The sequence below is a fragment of the Anguilla anguilla genome, chromosome 7, assembly GCF_013347855.1.
Source record: "Anguilla anguilla isolate fAngAng1 chromosome 7, fAngAng1.pri, whole genome shotgun sequence".
Lineage (NCBI taxonomy): Eukaryota > Metazoa > Chordata > Actinopteri > Anguilliformes > Anguillidae > Anguilla > Anguilla anguilla.
Window position 1 is genome coordinate 32,811,837 of NC_049207.1, and position 22,332 is coordinate 32,834,168.

Here is a 22,332-nt window from a genome sequence, read left to right on the forward strand (position 1 = left end):
AGGACATAATACAGACTAGAGGTGGGACATTTTAATGTATGATTTTCTATAAGAGGTTACAAGCTGTTTTGGCCTTACGTTTACTCGAATACTCATTATTAATTAATTAATTAATTAATTAATTAATTTGTGCCTTAAGCCCATTATACAGCAAGAGACCCCCCTTAAAATCAATCAATCTGTCAAAAATTGATCTGGGATTTTTTTACCACTCTTGAGTATCTAGCATTGAAACTAACTAGGATAAATGAACCTCCTGCACTCATTCTAACACTCTATCACCCTCCAAAGCAGCTTCCAAATGCTGGCTTTTTTTCAGAGTTTTCAATCCTGTTATTTTGGTCTGAACTAGGTTTGATAATCTGATCTTGACTGGTGATTTTAATATACATGTTGACCAAGTTAAAGACTTAAGAACCTTAGAATTCTTAAATCTTCTTGACTCCTTTGACCTCATTCAGCATGTAAAAGATCCCACACACAACGCTGGACGCACTCTAGACCTACTACTTACAAAAGAAATTGATATAGACATCCCTAATATCTTAGATATGGCTGTCTCCGATCATCTATGTGTTTTTTTTTTGGAGCAACTATTAACATTGCAAAAAGAAACACTCGCTCTACTATTGAGAAGCGCTTTATTGATTCTTTAGCGATTTCTAAGTTCTGTGACGTAGTAAACAATCAAGACCTGTCTATACATTACATTACATTACATTACAGGCATTTGGCAGACGCTCTTATCCAGAGTGACGTACAACAAAGTGTATAACCATAACCAGGAACAAGTATGACGAAACCCCTAGAGATAAGTACCGGTCCAAGTACAGGGAACAACCGCATAGTTCAACCTGGACCCTGGTGGTTAAACTGATTAACACTAACAACGAGAACGGCAACAACGCAATCTATGGAAAAATAAAAATAAATAAAAATACAAGTAGTCGTTAAGACTGGCGCATCAACTAAGTCACCTATTAAACAGCTGCCTAGTTACAACCCTAAGTTTAGTCATTTACAGGGGGGGAAGGGAGGGATGGGGAGAGGTGCAGCCTGAAGAGGTGGGTCTTCAGTCGTCGTTTGAAATGGGTCACAGTCTCAGCTGTTCTGACCTCCACAGGGAGGTCATTCCACCATCGTGGGGCCAGAACAGACAGGAGACGTGTTCTGGAAGTGCAGGTGCGAAGAGGGGGAGGTGCTAGGCGTCCTGAGGTAGCAGAACGGAGGGATCTGGCTGGCATGTAGGGTTTGAATATCTTGTGAAGGTATGCTGGGGCTGATCCCTTGACTGCCTGGTATGCTAGAACCAATGTTTTGAATTTGATGCGAGCTATAACAGGCAGCCAGTGGAGGGTAGTGAGCAGGGGAGTTACGTGGGAGTGTCTGGGGAGGTTGAAGACCAGACGAGCTGCAGCATTCTGAATGAGCTGCAGGGGTCTGGTGGCAGATGCCGGTAGTCCAGCCAGAAGAGAGTTGCAGTAGTCCAGGCGGGATAGAACCATTGCTTGGACCAGGAGCTGGGTTGAGTAGGTGGTGAGAAAGGGGCGGATTCTGCGGATATTGTATAGGAAAAATCTGCATGCCCGGGTTACTGCTGCAATGTTGTTGGAGAGGGACAGCCTGTTGTCCATCATCACTCCGAGATTCTTGGCGCAGGGTGATGATGTCACTACGGTGTCCCCTAAGGAAATGGAAAAGTCGAGGAGGGGAGAGGATAGAGCAGGAATAAAGATTAGATATACCTTCTAGTGACTCTATACACGACCTTGTAGACAACTTTAATTGTCACCTGTCTACTGCACTGGACACTGTTGCTCCTTTAAAGGAAAATAAGTTGTCCAAAAAAAGACCTATGCCCTGGAAGACTCAATCTCTGTGCAAAATGAAAAGTCTATGCCGTAAAGCTGAACGTATATGGAGAAAGCACAAACTTACTGTTCACTATGTAATTTACGAAGACTCCGTCTCCAATTATAACAAATCAATGCATACAGAGAGAAACAACTATTTCTCAGAAATTATACACTCAAACACCAACAATCCTAGAATATTATTTTCCACCATAAACAGTTTATTAAATCCCTGCATAAATTCCAACACCTCTGACCACCTCCAGGTGTGATGAATTTGCAATCTTTTAATAAAAAATTAATAATATTAGACAAAACATCTAACAGAGCTCTACTACAACCACCCCAACTTACAATGAGCCTCCTCAGCAAATAAATCTCCTTTCAAAGATGACAAATTTCAGCACTATAAACAAACTCTCACTCTGTAAAATTATCACTTCTATGAAACCCTCAACCTGTTTTCTTGACCCTATCCCTTCATCTCTTCTAAAAACATCATATGACATACTGTCTACTCATATTCTCAGAATTAATTCCTCACTTGAGAGTGGTATTTTTCCTAGAGCCTACAAGACTGCCATAGTTATACCCCTTAAAAAACAAAAGTTAGATTCCTCTATTGCAAATTACTGTCCCATTTCTAATCTTCCATTTCTTATTAAGGTCTTAGAAAAAGTCTTCAAACAAATAAATAATCATCTCTTTGATAATGACATCTTGGATAAATTTCAATCTGGATTCAGGGCTAGACATAGCACCGAGTCCGCCCTTATCAAAGTACTCGATGATCTCAGAATTAAGTCTGATGCTGGCTTTGTATCAGTTCATGTCATGCTTGACTTAAGCTCCGCGTTTGACACCATAGACCATGCTATATTGTTAGATCGTCTAGAAAACTGGGTGGGTCTCTCAGGGACCCTATTAAATTGGGTTTGCACCTACATCACAGGAAGAAATTTCATTGTGAAGTTGGGTCATTTTATATCCAAGCCTATAAACGTGGACTATGTGTCACGGTGCGGGTAGGGGGAACCCAAACGCAGAGGGAAAAGAAAACACAAATCCAAAATGGGAGGGGAACAAAGACTTTACTATAGACAGGCAAACAAGCAGGGAACAGACAAGGCCACAAAGGGAAAAAACACGAACTCAAAAAATCTCTAAATAAAACAGAAAACAAGAGGAACTCAAACACGGGCAGGGCAGAACACGGTCAGGGCAGAACGCAGGCAGGCAGAACACAAGGGCAAATCAACAAGTCAGGAACAAAACACTAGTCAGGAACAAAACCACAAGTCAGGAACAAAACCACAAGTCAGGAACAAAACACTAGTCAGGAACAAAACCACAAGTCAGGAACAAACGCACAAGTCAGGAATAAAACCACAAGTCAGGAACAAAACCACAAGTCAGGAACAAAACACAAGTCATTAACAAAACACAGGCAGGTATATTCGGTCTGAAACAAACAAAAGTGGGAACAAACACAAACAGGTAAAAAAAAACGCAGGCAGGTATAAATGGTCTGAACATACATCGGTAACAAACACAAGGAACCAGCACCCGAGTCAAGGGAACAGAGAACTAAAATAGACAAGGGGTAACAAGACACAGGTGAACTCAAAAAACAATCAAACCAAAAAAGGAGGGGATAACAAGACACAGGTGGGAACAATGATGGAATAACGAGACAAACAATAATACAATTAACAGGGGGGAACAGGACACAAAACAGAAGTGCCGCCATCTGGCGGCCCAACAGGGAAAACGCAGACAGGAACACCGGAACATGACAGTACCCCCCCCCCCAAGGGACGGCTCCTGACGTCCCAGGAGGCCGACCCGGGGAGGGAGTCAACAGAGGGTGGGGGCTGGAGACAGGACTTAGGACTGGACAAGACAAGAACAGGGACAGAACACGGGAACAGGACTCTGACAGGAACAGGGACTGGACACAGAGCAGGAACAGGACTGGGGCAGGAACAAGACTGGACAGGGCAGGGACTCAGGGCTGGACTAGACAGGACAGGGACTCAGGGCTGGACTAGACAGGACAGGGACTCAGGGCTGGACTAGACAGGACAGGGACTCAGGGCTGGACTAGACAGGACAGGGACTCAGGGCTGGACTAGACTGGACAGGGACTCAGGGCTGGACTGGCCTGGACAGGGACTCAGGGCTGGACTGGGCTGGACAGGGACTCAGGGCTGGACTGGGCTGGACAGGGACTCAGACTGGGGTGAGGCAGACGCACAGGACTGGACTGGGGCGAGGCAGACGCACAGGACTGGACTGGGGCGTGACTAGACAGAAACACTGGACAGGAACAACGCGACAAACACCGGACTAGTACATGACGAGACGAGACAGAACACTGGACTGGACCTATGACAGGAAGCGACAAGACTCAAGACAACAGACACACCAAGACCCTACATAACAGATACCCACACAACACAGGACTGGGTACAAGACAAACACGGAGCGGAACAAAACACTACAAGGAACTAGACGGGCAAGGACACTACACAGGGGTGGACCAGTACTGACAAAACGGACTGACAGACACAGGAACAACACCAGGAGATCTACACGGACAGACAAAGGGACAAGCAGGCGGGGAGACACACGGCAAGACCAACAGACACACTAAGGGACAGACAGAGAGGGAAGGAGAGGGGTGAACTATGACACACAGACTGACAAATGGGCAGACATGACAAAAAACATGTAGACTGACACACCGACAGACAGGCAGACAGGCGGGAGAACACATTGGCCGTCGAGCTGACGGCCTGGGGAGCAGACAGACAGGCCAACATACTGGCTGACAAACAGGTGGGCAGACAGGCAGACAAACAGGCGGGCAGACAAATAGACACGGGGGCCGGGGAACACACAGACACATGGTTGGGAACACTGGGTGGCGTGGGAACATTAGGTGGAGTGCGGACTCTGGGGGGAGGACGGACACTGGGGGGAGGGCGAACACTAGGGGGAGCGAGAACACTAGGGAAAGAACGGACACTGGGGGGCGCGAAAACACTAGGGGGAGCACGAACGCCAGGGGAAGCACGAACGCCAGGGGGCAAGGTGTGAACACTAGGGGGAGCGAGAACACTAGGGGAAGAACGGACACTGGGGGGCGTGAGAACACTAGGGGAAGCACGAACACCAAGGGGAGCATGAACGCCAGGTGGAGCACGAACACTAGGGGGCAAGGCAGGTGTACTCTCCAGGGCTCTGGACGGCTCTGGAGGCCCCCCTGGGACTTGAGGCGGATGCGGAGGCCCCCCTGGGGCTCGAGGTGGCTCCGGGGGCCCCCCCGGGGCTCGAGGCGCAAGCAAAGCCCGAAACCTTGGTTTAGCAGGCGGCAGTGGCCCCTGCGGAATGAGGGTCAGAGCAGGCGGGCCCTCCGGGGCTCGAGGCGGATCTGGGGGCCTCTCCGGGGCTCGAGGCGGCTCTGGGGGCCTCTCCGGGGCTCGAGGCGGCTCTGGGGGCCCCTCCGGGACTCGGGGCAGCGCAGGCCGTGAAGGCCCCTCCGGGACTCGGGGCAGCACAGGCCGTGAAGGCCGTGAAGGCCCCTCCGGGACTCGGGGCAGAGCAGGCCGTGAAGGCCCCTCCGGGACTCGGGGCAGCGCAGGCCGTGAAGGCCCCTCCGGGACTCGGTGCAGAGCAGGCCGTGAAGGCCACTCCGGGACTCGGGGCAGAGCAGGCCGTGAAGGCCCCTCCGGGACTCGGGGCAGAGCAGGCCGTGAAGGCCCCTCCGGGACTCGGGGCAGAGCAGGCCGTGAAGGCCCCTCCGGGACTTGGGGCAGGCAGGCCGTGAAGGCCCCTCCGGGACTTGGGGCAGAGCAGGCCGTGAAGGCCCTTCCTGGACTTGGGGTGGAGCAGGCCGAGGGCCCTGCCGTCTGGGCTGGGCAGGGGACAGGAACACAGACCACAGCTGTAGGGAACCCGGCTGGGCAGCCGGACGGGACCGGCGGGACCCCCGCGGGCCGGACCCTGGAAAGATCGCCAGTCGAGACCCTTCAAATGACGCAGGGCCGGGAACCGCTGGCTGGGCAGCTGGAGGTCTGGCCGACCGGGAGGCAGCCCGACCACGGCGCCTCCGTGACCGCCCGTCCCGGGCGCTGGGAAGCTCAAGGGCGAGGGATAAACAAAAAACAAACAACAAACAGCCAAAAAAAAAAAAAAAAAAAAAAAAAAAAAAACAACCTCTGCTGGGTCCCGCACTGGCTGGTTCCTTTTGTCACGGTGCGGGTAGGGGGAACCCAAACGCAGAGGGAAAAGAAAACACAAATCCAAAATGGGAGGGGAACAAAGACTTTACTATAGACAGGCAAACAAGCAGGGAACAGACAAGGCCACAAAGGGAAAAAACACGAACTCAAAAAATCTCTAAATAAAACAGAAAACAAGAGGAACTCAAACACGGGCAGGGCAGAACACGGTCAGGGCAGAACGCAGGCAGGCAGAACACAAGGGCAAATCAACAAGTCAAGAACAAAACCACTAGTCAGGAACAAAACCACAAGTCAAGAACAAAACCACAAGTCAGGAACAAAACCACAAGTCAGGAACAAAACACAAGTCAGGAACAAAACACAAGTCAGGAACAAAACACAGGCAGGTATATTCGGTCTGAAACAAACAAAAGTGGGAACAAACACAAACAGGTAAAAAAACGCAGGCAGGTATAAATGGTCTGAACATACATCGGTAACAAACACAAGGAACCAGCACCCGAGTCAAGGGAACAAAGAACTTAAATAGACAGGGGGTAACAAGACACAGGTGAACTCAAAAAACAATGAAACCAAAAAAGGAGGGGATAACAAGACACAGGTGGGAACAATGATGGAATAACGAGACAAACAATAATACAATTAACAGGGGGGAACAGGACACAAAACAGAAGTGCCGCCATCTGGCGGCCCAACAGGGAAAACGCAGACAGGAACACCGGAACATGACACTATGGAGTTGCACAAGGTAGTATTTTGGGGCCTCTGCTATTCTGTCTTTACATGCTGCCCCTAGGAAATATAATTCGTGAACATAAGGTCTGTTTCCATTCATATGCCAACGACACTCAGCTGTATATAGCTGTGAAGCCCGAAAACCCTAAAACCCTCTCAACATTGACTAATTGCATTGCAGCCTAAATGACTGGATGAATTCAAACTTCCTTAAGCTTAATGAAAGTTAAACCGAGGTCCTAGTAGTTGGTCCTGACCAGAAGAGATGTTTGGTTCTCTCTAGGTTGGGTGGTCTTGCCACATATGAAAGACCACATGTCAAGAGTTTAGGGGTTATCATTGATGCTGACCTTAGCTTCAAGCCTCATTTAAATTACATAATAAAAACGGCGTATTTCCATCTACGAAACATAGCTAAGGTCAGGCCTCTCCTGTCTCTTGAGGACGCAGAGAAGCTGGTCCATGTGTTTGTGTCAAGCCGTCTGGACTACTGTAATTCTTTATACACAGGCCTTCCTAAAACAGCTATTGCCAGACTGTCCAGAATGTTGCTGCCAGGGTTCTGACTAAGACTAGAAAAAATGAACACAATACTCCTGTACATTTTAAATTACATTGGCTCCCGGTTCCGTTCAGAATAGATTTTAAAATTCTCTCTTTGGTCTACAAATCATTGAATGGCTTAGCGCCCTCCTATCTTACCGATTGTCTAACACCTTATGTCCCTGCGTGCACACTCAGGTCCTCTGAGGCCAGCCTTTTGACTGTACCAAAGACCAAAAACAAAGTTGGTGAAGCCTCTTTCTCCTCTTACGCCCCTAAAGCGTGGAACAGCATACCGCTGTCTATTCGCATGTCAGAATCATGACATTTTTAGAAAGGATCTAAAAACATATCTGTTTAATTTAGCTTTTAAATAGAGACTACGCAACTCAACCCCAGCTCCCACATTCTTTTTATTATCATGCATTGATTCTATTTGTTTTGTTGTATTGATTTTTCTTTTCTATTCTTATTGTAGTCTTTGGTGTAAAGTTTTATGCGCTTTTATTGAATGTTCTTATTGATCTGTTTAGATATGTTTTTCTACAGCACTTTGTCGCGCAGGTTATCCATTTAACAAACACCCCCTTCCTGCGGTCATGTCATTCTACTATCAGTATTTGCTACTAAATATGGAATAAATATAGAATCTTACCATTGGTCTTACATGTAAAAATGTCCCTTTCAAAATTCAGTGGTAATTTATTGTCTTGAACAATCCATTCGAGAAATAAGCACTAATATACAAGCACTTGCAGCGTAATTGTTTTTTATGTAGGTTTTTGGTGGATTTTACCTGTTTAGCCAGCTCTTCAGCATGGCTAAAGCAAATTCTTTGGGGAGTGGGTCAGAAAAACAAGAATCATGAAGTCTAGCTAGTATATATACAAACATAAACAACAGTGAGAGAGAGAGAGCGTGTGTGTGTGTACATGAACATTCTGATTTCCTGACCTCAAGTGTATGACCGATAGTCCAGTTTGCAGCCTGACCACCACCTCCGGGATCTCGGACCAGGATGACCACCAGTTCCAGCTAGCCCTACAAGATAGCAAGACGGCTGCACATGACAAGATCCGCTCCCGCTTCCACAGCAGCAGTGACCTGATCCACCGACTCTTTGTCTGCATCTCAGGTAGGCTTGTGACTTGCCTGTGCGTCTTCACTTCTCTGTATATGCAATCATGAAAAAGTATTTGCCTCCTCCCTGATTTCCTCTCTTATTGCATATTTGTCACACTGTTTGGTTTCAGATCTTTAGACAAAATGTAATATTAGACAAAGGGCATCCGAGTAAACAGAAAACATGTTTACATTATTATTACGTTTATTTAATGAAAAAAGTTATCAAACATCCATATCACCCATGTGAAAAAGTAATTGCCCCCTTGAAATTAATAATTGATTGCAGCACTAGTAACCAAACACTTCCTATAACTTGAAATCAGTCTTTCACATTGCTGTGGAATTTTAGCCCACTGTTCTTTGCAGAACTGCTTCAGTTCAGACATATTGGGTTCAAGTCAGCACTTTGATTAGGCCACTACAAAATTTTAATTTAGTTTCTTTTAACCCATTCAGATGTGGACATATGTTTGTGTTTTTCATCATTGTCTTGCTGTATAACCCAATTATGGCTTAGCTTCAGCTCACAGACGTTCTCCTTAACCAAATGCGAAAACCCCCTAGTGGTCGGTACTCTGGCGTGCCTATATTGTTCAACTCAGACATTCATTGCTCCTGCAACTGAAGTATGTGTTGAAAACAAAAACACTTTGTTATAGTTTCATTAATAGACGATACATGACAACTATGCCAAATACGGAGTTTCGTAGCCCCACCATTGTCGCTCTGGTTGTTCATTTAACGAGCACCCCCTCTCTGCAGTCTCATCTGCAACTACACCCCACACCCATGACATAATGGACAATACTGTCTGTTTGGGCATTCATAAAAATATTCTTTCACCACTCAAAAATCGTATTCCGTCATTGCAACAAAATAAACCCAACAGTAGCCCTAAGATATCCCAATACAGCAGTGAAAACACTGCTCACTGAATAACGAAATAAACAAGACAAAGTTTTCAAAAAATGCCATTCTACAGTCAATATCTGGGACTAAATATTGATTAAACATACAACCTTACCATTGGTTTTACGCGTAAAGATGTCCCTTTTGAGACCGAGTGGTCATATATTGTCTTGGACAGTCTATTTGTGAAATATACGCGCATTTCTGACGCCTGGGTACCTTCAAAAATAGCTGTGCTGTGCGTTGTCACTCTTTTTAGTACAGTCTGGCTTGATTGACAATTCATTTATTCAGTACATGACAGTATCAGATTTCTAACGATGTATAACATGTCTAATTTTGCTATTGGAATAGTGTTTTATAGCTTAGTGTAACCGAAAGTTTTCTCATCATTCACTTACACATTCACTCTGGTAGCGGTAAAAGAAAACTGCACCCGACGAAACATTATCAATGATTTTCGTAATTTCTTGGAAAATATTGTTATTGAGGACTTCTGGACATAGCTAAGCCATATTTTTGCAGATAGACCTAGCTGACATTGTTTTCTGGAGTAGGACAGAAGAGGAGAGAACTACAACATTGATTTACTGTCTCTGTCGCCATCTACTGAACACATATAACATTTCGTCATTGCTATGTAAGTATTACTGCTCAAACTTTTCCGGTTATATACGTTGAAACTGAGTGTCTTTAAATAGGTTAGTGGTATTTTATAATGAGGATATTCCACGCTGTAATGTAAGTGTTCATTCGTGGTTTAGTAATTTGTGTTTCATGCATCAGATATGATGTGAGAGTTGGAACATCAAAATGTGGTGGACGTTCGAATATTGTTTTCATGTTGTCCCATCCCCATACAAGAAAACATTACATAATGTGGAGTACAGAAATACATATGGGGATTAATTATTACACATTTAGGTATTGTACTGCATTGTGTGACAATGTTTTTGCATTATTTTTTAATCTGATATCAGTGTTTCATCTTAACCCTTCAAAAGGGGCTAATTTATATGCTTTATAATAGACAAAAAGCATTTTATTTATTTTTGGAGAGATTTTGGATATGTTTTTGGACCCCTAGATATTTTAGACCACTGTACTGATGGAAAGCTTGTAATTCCCACTTGAAAATGATGCAACAGTGAGTTTCAAAAACAGTTGATTTGTATTGAAATACGTGAATAAGTTGTGATTTACAGCAATGCATAATTTAGACATTTTGGATAGTTTTGGAGACACTAGGTACACTGCTTAGTTTTTGCTTCATAGATCTTTAGTAGTTCTACATATCCACCCTTAGATTTTATGAATTTGTGGTCAAGCAGTTTTTTTATCTAGGAAATGTATGGTTTAACCTGCTGTATATATGGGATCTCTCAGTATTTCATTGCAAACTAAAAAGTGCTAATTCATTTTAGCTTTTTTGCCTGAACAGTTGCCTTTGTGGCACTTTATTTCTTCAAAATTATGAATATAAATTAATCTAAGTTAATATTGTAAATGATACAAATGTCTTGCTTCATTAGAGCCATTTTCAAGTATCTGTGATGCTCACATCTGGAGTTACAAAGCTTTAAATAGGGTACCCCCTAAATGGGCAAGGATTGGCATGTGCACAAAGGGGTTAAGAAGTTTGTGGTACAGAGCATTCATGATTTCTTTAATAATGGCCAAGTAATCCAGGTCCCTAGGCAGCAAAACATCCCCACACCATCACACTACCACCACCATGTTTGACTGTTGGTATAATGTTCTAACTGTGAAATGCTGAATTTGCTTTACGCCAGACATAATGGGAGTCATGTTGTCCGAAAAGTTCCACTTTTGACACTGTCCTTAGAACATTACCCCAAAAGGCTTAGGGATCATCCAGGTGCTTTTCTGCAAATGTGAGACCAGTATTGATGTTTCTCTTGGTTAGCAGTGGTTTCCGCCTTGGTGCTATCCCATGAATCCTATTTTTCCCCAGTCTCTTTCGTATTGTGGAGCCATGTAAACTGACCTTAGCTGGGTCTAGGGAGGTCTGCAGCTCTTTGGATGTTCCTCAAGTTGGTGAGTTGGGTGGAGTCCCAGAGCCTTAGAAATGGCTTTGTAACCCTTTCCAGACTAATATATTTCAACAACTATTTTTCTCATCTCTTGGGGAATTTCTATTGATTGTGGCATAGTGTGCTTGTGTAAACGTTTAGATTCAACAAGGCTGGCTGCAATCATGCTTGACTGTGTTTAATAAGCTGAATATAAATATGAATTGATTTTGGTTAATTGGTTGGTTGAGTAACTAAGGGGGCTCATACTTTTTTCATGGGTGATATGGGTGATGATAATGTAAGGAAGTTGTAAGTTGTTTCTCTGCAGTCCTCTCTCTGAGGGCACAACATGCTTTATTTTTGCAGTTCCCAAATGTGTGTGTGTCTGTTACTTTCAACCTTCCAACACTATGTTCCGCTTCCCTTCAGGATCTCCAGAACCCTTATGCCAGATACCCATAATTCTAAGATCAACGCTATAGATGACACTGGGGGGATTAACAAACTCTTTGCATGTACTGTAGTGGAGGCATAGTAACAAATGTTCATTCATTGTTAACCATGCACGAGGTATGAACCTCCTGGGGTGTGATAGCTTCAGAACTGCGCCAGCTTGGGCGCCTGAATAATCTCCCTATTCCTATAGTACACCAACGATGACTAGTGGGCACCCTCGGTATTTCAGAGCCGCTTCATTCACGGCAACAAATGGAGAGAAGTCGAATCATATTAAGCATAATTAAATAACATTCCGAAACCCAACTGGTCTGAAAAGCTCAAAATGAGTGCAGGCTATTAGAATCTTACAGTATACAGTAACCTGCAAGACTCTTCCGGTAACCTGAACTGAAAGTAAGCACGCTTGGTATGTTCTTTTAAAACTCACTACACAGGTCAGGGGACAAAGTATGTCCACCTTTCTTGTACTGCTAAATAATTGTCCAACTAGATCAAATTTGGCTAAATATCCAATGGGAAAGGCGGACATGATATGAAGGTGTGCCCTTCAGCCAATGACAGCTCAGACCGTTCTCTCATCCGGCCAGGAACTTAAGGTGGATGACCACCGAGGCCGGTTCCTCTTTTCCTTCGTACCTGAGCCTTGGCTCATGTTGATTTTTTTAGAAAGCAACCGTAGCCTCTGTGTCCTCACTGAATATGCCTGGACTGCTGTGCTGTTGGACTTCCGAGTGTTCACAACGCTTTGAAACCGCGTGTCTACACCTTGAAGTACTGACAGGATTGTGTTGGCTTCGGCGTCTGTGTGGGAGTCCAGTGTTGCCAATCAAGCTGGCCTGGCCCAAGCTGCATGTTCCAGCTTTGAAATTTGTGCGTGCTGCCTCAGCTGGGTCTCAGGAATCCCTTTCGCCTCCCTCTTTCCTCTTTTCCTCTCCTCTCCTCCTCTCCACACTCTGACTTGTATGTAACACCATAATTAGAGGTCCAAGCAGCGAAGCTGGTGGAACCCTATTGTATCTGTTAGGATTATTAGGGGTCCAAGCAGCGAAGCTAAAAGTGTCTGAGGCTCAGCAACCATAAGTCCTAGAGCAACCAAATTTGGCAGGTGGGTTCCTATGGGTCCCCACTACTCAGGCACTAAAAATCACTTATTTCTGCCAGATGGTGGCGCTATAACAAAGGGTCATGTGTATGAGGCCATAACTCCCACACCATAAGTTATATCAACACAAAACTTCATCGACCTATGCATCTGAACGTGCTCTACAACTTTGCCATTGGGACCACCTATGTCCGCCATATTGTTTGCCTGCCATTTGGACTTTTATATTAGTTGGGGTGCGGAAGAGCTGTAGCTCCAAATCTAAAGTGTTTCGACATCTAGTAAGCTTCTTTACGGCAAGCGACATCCATGGCGACGCAAGTAATCCGACACCGTAGGGACTAGTTTTTATCAGTGAGGGGAGGGTCTGAACGTCGGTAGTCCGCTTCGTTCCGTTGTTACCATAACATAACACACTATCTTGTGTCTACAGCTGCAGTTTCTCGCTGCAATTACTAACATTGAATATAAACAAAAGACGCAATTTGTGCTGTACTTTGCCAATGTCTAAATAAATAATACGGTACTCTGAGCGTAGAAAGCGGGTAGCATGGATGGTGAGTTGATATTTTTTGCTACTAAAAGTTTGTTAGTAAAACCTTTGAGAGGATGAATCATTACTTTTCTTTGGCATGGATCCATTTGAAGACAATATCGGGAGAGTTTGTTTAGTCTTTGAATCCGTCATTATGCTGAGAGAAATCGTATTCTCAATTTAATCTCTACATTGACTGTAAGCTTAGGGTTGTAACTAGGTAGCTGTTTCGTGGGTCATAGACTGCGTTGTTGCTGTTCTTGTTTGTGTTAGTGTTAATCAGTTTAACCTACAGGGTCCAAGTTGGACTATGTGGTTGTTCCCTGCACTTGGAACGGTACTTCTCTCTAGGGTTTTCGACACACTTGTTCCTGGTTATGGTTATACACTTTGTTGTACGTCGCTCTGGATAAGAGCGTCTGCCAAATGCCTGTAACGTAATGTAATGTGATATTCCGTAACAAGATAAACCCGACATTTGCCCTAAAATATGCCAATACAGCAGTGAAAACGCTGCTCATTGAATAACGAAATAAACGAGACGTTTTTTTTAATTATACCATGTCATTATACAGTCAATATCTGGGATTTTTAATAAATATACAATCTTACCATCGGTTTTACGCGTAGAGATGTCCCTTTTGCGAATAAGTGGTCGTATATTGTCTTGGACAATCCGTTTGTGAAATATACGTGCATTTGTGATACCCGGGTAGGCTACCTTCAAAAATAGCTGTGCGTAATATCACACCTGTTGCTTACGGCGTTGTCACCCTTTTTAGTACAATTTGGTTTGATTGACAGTTCATTTATTCAGTAGGTGAGTATAAGCTTTCTAACAATGTATAACATGTCTGATTTTGCTTTTGGAATAGTGATTTATAGGTCAGCGTAACCGAATTTTTTCTTATCTGCCAATGTCTAAATAAATAATACGGTAGGCTACTCTGCGCGCAGCACGCAGATCGCGAGTTGGTATTTCTTTTGTTTCGTTTTTTCTCAATGTCGTATTTGTTATTTGAAATGTGTATTTATGTGTTATTATTCTATCTGTCTCTGAGGCGCTCTGAAATGTGCATTCTCTGCTAAGCTGAGCAATGGATTGGAATGTGTGTCTGACGTACTGTTGCACGGTATACGGAAACTTCAGCACTTTTTTGGTACTTAAAAAAAAAAAAAAGAAACGGTTTGCTATTAGGATTTTCCGACGTTCGGTAGTTTTGTGTCAAATGTAAAAGCCAGGGAAATGTGTCTCCCGCATTACTGATTGAGAGGATGAAAAGTGTAATTTGTCAGAATCTTCGCTAGATGGCAGTAGCAACTAAGGTTGCCAAGTGAGGTGACGTGCGCTTGTGCATTCATTCACTGATACAGCGCAAGCTTCGACTCAGTTGACTTCAGTAGTGTGTTCCAATTTGTAAATATTTTATTATAGGAAGATGCTGAATTGTTATTAAAATATGCTGTTTTTAGATATATTTAAAAGTTGAAAGACCTATTTAAAGATTTTGTTTACAATTGTTACATTTTTGAAATATATTTAATATGTTTTTCTATTGTTTAGTGTTGTAACACTATAGGCCTATGCTTATTAATATGTTGAACAGGCTTCAACTTAAAGGTTGTTAATAAACCAGGTTTTTAATAAACCGTGAATTCGAAAATGAGGTCAACCCTTGTGGACATTACGTTTCTGATCTATTAAGGTAATTTCAGTATCGTTAGGTACCGAGTATTGAATCAGTATCGCTTCAGTATCGAGTATTGTGATACTAAACCTGGTATCAGTATCAAAGTCAAAATTTTGGTGGTATGACAACACTAGTGTGATGCTTTTTTTAGTTGCGGCGCAGAAACACTGCAGCTGTACATACACACTGGGCCATTTAAGTGTTACGACATGCCATCTAAGTGTTACGACATAGTAAAGTCTTTACAGGAAGCGGCCAGGACACATCCATGGCGACCCACTAAGTCATCCGACAGCGTCTCTTAGCACAAAATTGGCCATAAGTCATCAATTTTTAAACAATCATCATGATATTCAGTAGACATGTTGGGTGAAGGCATATGATCATGAGGACAAAGCTATTTTAAAATCTCTCCATAGGGGGCGCGATGGTGCCAATGATTGGACCCCTCCCAACGCCGCTTGCAGCTTTAATTCCAAGTTTAACCTTCAGTTAGCTATTTATGCGTGCCTTCATGCAAGGCCAGTAGCCAAACAACTGCTGGACTGTGATCAAACTGTATGGTTAAAGACTTTCTAGTTTTTTGGTTGTTGAGTGTAACTGATTGTGGTCTCTCACCTCCTAACCATAGGCTACGTGCTTAGAATTATATTCATTCATAGTGAATTTCTTTGTAGCGGTACCCAGCATCTTTGTTGAGATAGCATATCATATATGAACAATAATACTAATACGTTTGTCACTACATGCTACCTTATATGCACAGTGTTGCATTGTGCTATACTGTGCCAGTATCCTTATCCAATATTACAACTGAAGTGCTCAACAAACAACTTAATTTTTGTCATTATTTCTCATTAAAGCTTATTGTATATGCATGATTGTGTTTCCTCACTTATGCTGATGGAATGATCCACTACCAAAGTCAAACAGAAACATCTGAATTCTTAAGTGCAGAGGGTGAATGCCCTCTAAATAACTTTAAGTGTTGAGGTTGATAAAGGGTGATCTCCAGTTATTCAGATTAGTGCTTCACCACTAACATGGTAACTGAAAGTGACCCCTAAAGAGTGATTCTTAAACACTGAACTGCAATTAAATTTGAAACAATACAATCAATTAATTAAAATGTAATAACTCAGCTAAGTGTTATCAACCTTATGACAGTAACTGTTTTATACCGAAAATGCTGATAACGACGGACATGCACCGCCAATGCAAATAATGACGAATATTGCAATTTACTGCCACGTTATGGTTATTACGATTTGTTTATTTAATTTAAGGTTATAATTTACTGCAACATTATTGTTATTATAACCCAATGTATACACAGCACTTCAGTATAAAGGTTGTTTTGGATTGTGGTGATGAGGCTTGAGAGTAATTAAATACCAAGAGAGTAACTTTAATTGCTCACACTTCACACTTTATTAAGCTGTTTTATTAACTAATCTTAACACGACTATAATCTGGCGTATGCTTCTAAGTAACAGTTACAATACACAAAAATTTTAACTCTATAACCTAGATATACCTGTATATATTATTAATATTATTATTAAAACACACACACACCTTAACTCTATAACATAATTCTAGTAAATACTTATTAATAAGGCATTAGACTTTGTTGTTTCAGTCTTTCAGAGTTGATGCCCTCTCATGGGAGCTACCCACTTAAATAGCTATTCGAGAGGTGGTTTTACAGGGAAAGTCAAAAAGTAAGATGATCGGTCCTACCCCACGGGCCCCTGTCTCTGAAGGTTGCCTTGATAAAAATGTGCAGCTGGCGTTGACATTCCTTGCTTGCTTCGGGGCTGGCTACCGTCCGCGTCTTGGACTCGCCTCAGATGGCTACCTTTAGCTTGGTGTTTGCTTTAAGACTAGCTACCTACGGCTTCTAAGTCCACCCGTCGCCAGGGTCGCATTCTGCAGTGGATTGGCTGCCACCAATCACAAAAAGTTATCACTCACTTAACAGTCTTCTAATACAAGTTAAAAACAACATGTTTATAGCAGCAACTCTCCTAACACATGACAAAAATACACACATCAAAAAATATATTTCTAATATATTCCAAAAATATGCTCGCAATATTTAGCACTCTCCTGGTACAGATCAAGTTGTTTATAACCTTTGCGGGCTTATTTCACTGAGTTAAGTTGTGCCCTCCGTTTTTGCTGAGTCATGGTTGGGCCTCTCCTGCCTAGAGTTGTACAGGCTTCAGTCTTATCTATGTAAGACATGGGCTAGGCTCCCTCTGGTTGCTATGGGAACCCCCCTCTCTCTCTGTCCTGACTGCAACTTATTTTCCACAGCACAGAAAATACGAATTTTGCTCCCTTTAAACTTCATCATTCTGTAATGTCACAAAATGCCTAAAATACACAGAATTTTTTAAAATACCCTCTACTACAGTAACCTGTTCATTAAATAAATTAAATGTGTTTTGTGTTTACTCAGTTTTCCTTTCTTTAATATTACATTTTGTCTAAAGATCTGAAACAATTGTGACAAATATGCAATAATAGAAGAAATCAGGAAGGGGGCAAATATTCAGCACTGATTATATCTATTTCTCATTATATAGCTCACTTAAACATCTCTATCTATGTCTCTGCTTTAATATGGATTCAATGGAATCATCAAAAATAACACTTCTTAAATTAAAAATTTATTTCCAAAAATGACACAAATATTCACACCCCTGTTTTCACTACTTAGTGCACCTTCCGTTTGTATGGTCAACACCAAGTCATCTTCTGTAGCGTTTTGTGATTAACATATAGGTGGGAGGCATTTGACTATTGCTCCATACTGAATCTTTCAAGACCTGTCAGGTCCTTCTGCCTGGACTTGTGGATTACCCTCTAATCAGGTTGAAGCCTGTAGACTGAGATGGCCATTGCAAAACAGTAGTTTTGTTGTCTGTTGACTTTGAGGCATGCTTGGGAGGTTGTGCTTGTGTTTCCCATCAGAGCAAACCAGGCATTTGGACAGAATGTCTTTGTAGTTGTACAAGTTCATAATTTCATTGATCTTACCAATAGCCCCAGGTATTAGTGGGACTGGGACTGGGTGGAACTGTACATCATGGGTTTTCATGAAGCGGTCAAGAGGAAGCATGAAGGGCCAAGCACAGAACCTTGGGGCCCCACACTTGTTATAGGCATGGGATGGGAACTGAGTTTACCCAAGAGTGCATGTTGTGTTCCATTTGACAGGCAGGATTTGAACCAATGTAGAACCACACCAAGGTCAATATTTTCCTTGAGGTGGCTCAGGCAAATGCCATGATCCATTATGCCAATTCAGAACTAAGATCAAGAAGGAAAAGAAGGACCCTGGGACACCCAGACTCAGCAGCTATGAGAAGATTGTTAACCACTGTTGATGAGTGCTTTCTCTGTGTTTGGCTTTTATCTGAAACCAGACTGGAAATCTTAACAGAGATGTCACGGGAACGGGGGGTTAGGACACAAATGCAGAATGTACAAAACTCAAACGTCAAAGGAAAATCCAAAAAGACTTTAATCACAGAAAGTAACAAAAAACAGGAAACCAAGGCAAGGCCTCGCAGGGCATCTCTCAAAAAACTCAAAAATAAAACTTCAAAACGCAAAACAAAGAAAATCCAAAAATGCGTAGAAAACAGAACGTGGGCAGAAACACACAGGGAGCTTTCTTAGGCGGAAACACACAGGGCAGAACACAATCAGAAACACACAAGGATCCAGCACCCGAGTCAGGGAAGAAAAGAACTTAAATAGACAAGACACTAATGAGACACAGGAGGGCACAATGCACAATCAGACCACAGAGAGTGAAGGGAAAACGAGACAACCAAAAAACAATAATTGAATAATTGAAAACAATAATACAATTAGACAGAGAAAAGGAACAGAACTACAAACTGAAGTGCTGCCATCTGGCGGCCCAATAAAGGAAACTCAGACAGACACAGAACCATGACAGTCCCCCCCCCCCCGCCCCCCAAGGGACAGCCCCTGACGTCCCAGAAGACTGACCTGGGGAGGGGGTGACAAACAGCATGGGACTAACAGGACAGGACTCGGGAATGGAGCACAGAAACAAACACAACTCGGGACTGGGAGCAGACAGGAGATTGGACTCGGGGCTGGATCACACAGGACTGGACTCGGGACTGGAGTACACAGGACTGGTCTCAGGACTGGAGCACACAGGACTGGTCTCGGGACTGGAGCACACAGGACTGGGGACTGGACACAGACGGGGAACAGGACTCGGACGCAAAAACACAACACCGAACTGACCAACACCTACACTGACCTCAAGACACACACTGAAACGGACTCAGACACCGAACTGAACACAGAAACTGAACTGAACACAGAAACTGGACTGAACACAACAGATACTGGACTGGACTGGACTAAAAACATGGACCTGGACTCAAACACTGAATGGACTAACACACAGACACGGAGCTCAAGACAGTATGGGGAACGGGACTCTGACAGGGCACAGAGGACAGAACTCGGACAGGGAACAGACCGGGAGACCTAACAAAAGGGCAGACAGAGAGACAAGCACCCGGGGAGACACACAGCAAGGCTGACAGACACACTAAGGGACAGACAGACAGGGAAGGAGAGGGGCCAATTCAAAGACCGACACACAAACTGACAGACGGGCAGACACGACAATAAACAAGCAGACTGACTTACAGACAGGCAGGCAGACAGATGGGTAAACGGATTGGCTGACGGGCCGACGACCTGGGGACAGACAGACAGGCCAGCATACTGGCCGACAAACATGACAAATAGACAAGGGGGCAGGTGAACAGACAGACACATGAACATGGCTTAGGCGAGGTCTCTGGGCACTGGGTGGGGGCAGCGACGGCTTGGAAACACTAGGGGGCGCGAGAACACTAGGCGGAGCACGGACACTGGGGGACTCGGGAACACTGGAGGACTTGGGAGTACTAGAGGACTCGGGAGCACTGGGCAGAGCAGGCAGCTTCTCCTGCGGGACAGCGGGCAGAGCAGGCCCCTGCGGGACAACAGAAATAACAGGTGGCGGTGGCCCCTGTGGGAGACCGGGCAGAGCAGGCGGCTCCCTGCGGGAGACCCGGCAGAGAAGGCGGCCCCTGTGGGAGACCGGGCAGAGCAGGCGGCCCCTGCGGGAGACCGGGCAGAGCAGGCGGCCCCTGCGAAACAGGCGGAGGAGGCGGCCTCTCCTGGACTCGGGGCGAAGCGGGAGGCCTCTTCTGGGCGCGGGGCAGAGCAGGAGGCCTCTCCTGGGCGCTGGGCGGAGCAGGAGGCCTCTCCTGGGCGCTGGGCGGAGCAGGAGGCCTCTCCTGGGCGCTGGGCGGAGCAGGAGGCCTCTCCTGGGCACAGCAGGAGGCCTCTCCTGGGCACTGGGCGAAGCAGGAGGCCTCTCCTGGGCGCTTGGCGGAGCAGGAGGCTTCTCCTGGGCGCTTGGCGGAGCAGGAGGCTGCTGATGCACTCTGTGCTGGGAAGGCAGCTCCTGCGGGGCAGCGGGCTGTGCAGGAAGCTCCTGCGAGGCAGCGGGCTCCAGCAGGACAGTGGGCTCCGGCAAAGTGGACTTGGAGTATTTCTTGGCCAGAGGGGGCATATCCGCGGCCCCCCGAAGATACTCCTCCCAGTGAAACGTCGTTATTACTAGGGCTTTAAAGTCAGAAGACCCGTCAAGCCCGGAGTGAATCAGGCCGCCATGGAGGTAATCCTTCATGTTGTCCTTAAATAGCTGGCACACGATGGGCTGGGGCAGGTCCGTCTGTGCGGCCACAGCACTAAACTCTGTCGCGTAATCCAATAATGTACGCGACCCCTGACATGTGTCAAAGAGTCTGTCCGCCATCTGTCTACTGGACAGGGGGGCCTGTCCAACGACAGAACTTGACCCGGAGGTCCTCCCAGCAACCACCGGCTTGCTCAAAACAGGCGGCATGATTAAACAAAAAAACAAACCTCAGGAAACGGGAAGAGGGGGAAAAAAACTCCGCTGGGTCCAGTACTGGCTGGATCTTTCTGTCATGGGAACGGGGGGTTAGGACCCAAACACAAAACTCAAACTTCAAAGGAAAATCCAAAAAGACTTTAATCATAGAAAGTAACAAAAAACAGGAAACCAAGGCAAGGCCTTGCAGGGAAACTCTCAAAAAACTCAAAAATAAAACTTCAAAACGCAAAACAAAGAAAATCCAAAAATCCTAAAATGCGTAGAAAACAGAACATGGGTGGAAACACACAGGGAGCTCTCTCAGGTGGAAACACACAGGGCTGAACACAATCAGAAACACACAAGGATCCAGCACCCGAGTCAGGGAAGAAAATAACTTAAATAGACAAGACACTAACGAGACACAGGAGGGCACAATGCACAATCAGACCACAGAGAGGGAAGGGAAAACAAGACATAATAATTAAATAATTGAAAACAATAATACAATTAAACAGAGAAAAGGAACAGAACTACAAACTGAAGTTCCGCCATCTGGCGGCCCAAAAAAGGAAACACAGACAGACACAGATCCATGACAAGAGACTGTTTGTGGACAGATGTGTCTGATGTTCACAGGCTAAAACTATCTCTGTTATTTTAGTAAGGAAGGGAAGGATGGATACGGACCTGGAATTTTTAGGATGTCATGTTCAAAGTTGGGCGTTTTCATCAGGGGGTTATTGTAGTAGATGCAAATGGCACAACCACTCTCTCAAGGGACTTGTTTGTCAGTTTTCTATGCATTCCTAATCCAGTACAAGAGAATGAGGTGCTAGCCAAGTTCTCCACATCAGTAGTCTACAGGACAATTTACACCTGTTTACTTTAAGGTCAACATCATAAATCTACAGTGCTGTACTCCTGTCTTCAAAAAAGCATACAGCAGTGGTGCCAAAACTTTCCACTTTTTCAATTCAAATGCTTATAACATATCTTATGTCAGAATAAGAATGTGCATAGTTTACATTTGCACGTATATGGTCAGTTTTATGATATAGAGTAAACTTAATTTGAATTTAATGTTAATGTCATAACCAACCTCATCCCATCTCACAGCCACTGCTTTAACCTCTTA

At 44.4% G+C, this 22,332-nt stretch overlaps 1 protein-coding gene and 1 long non-coding RNA gene across 10 annotated transcripts in view; one reads left to right on the forward strand and one right to left on the reverse strand.

The window, feature by feature from the left end:
* Positions 1 to 22,332, forward strand: part of zfyve28 (zinc finger, FYVE domain containing 28) — a 226,090-nt gene that overhangs the window by 156,864 nt on the left and 46,894 nt on the right. For all 9 annotated transcript variants that reach the window (XM_035426992.1, XM_035426996.1, XM_035426990.1 and 6 more), the window contains one exon: positions 8,356 to 8,516. In XM_035426992.1, coding sequence (XP_035282883.1) covers positions 8,356 to 8,516 — 161 coding nt within the window. The remainder of the gene's footprint in view (positions 1 to 8,355; positions 8,517 to 22,332) is intronic.
* On the reverse strand, positions 1,644 to 17,430 carry LOC118232232. The gene is made up of 3 exons (XR_004766233.1): positions 16,982 to 17,430; positions 8,336 to 8,422; positions 1,644 to 1,684 (listed from the first exon to the last, which is right to left on the reverse strand). It is a non-coding gene; the product is annotated as an uncharacterized LOC118232232 (long non-coding RNA).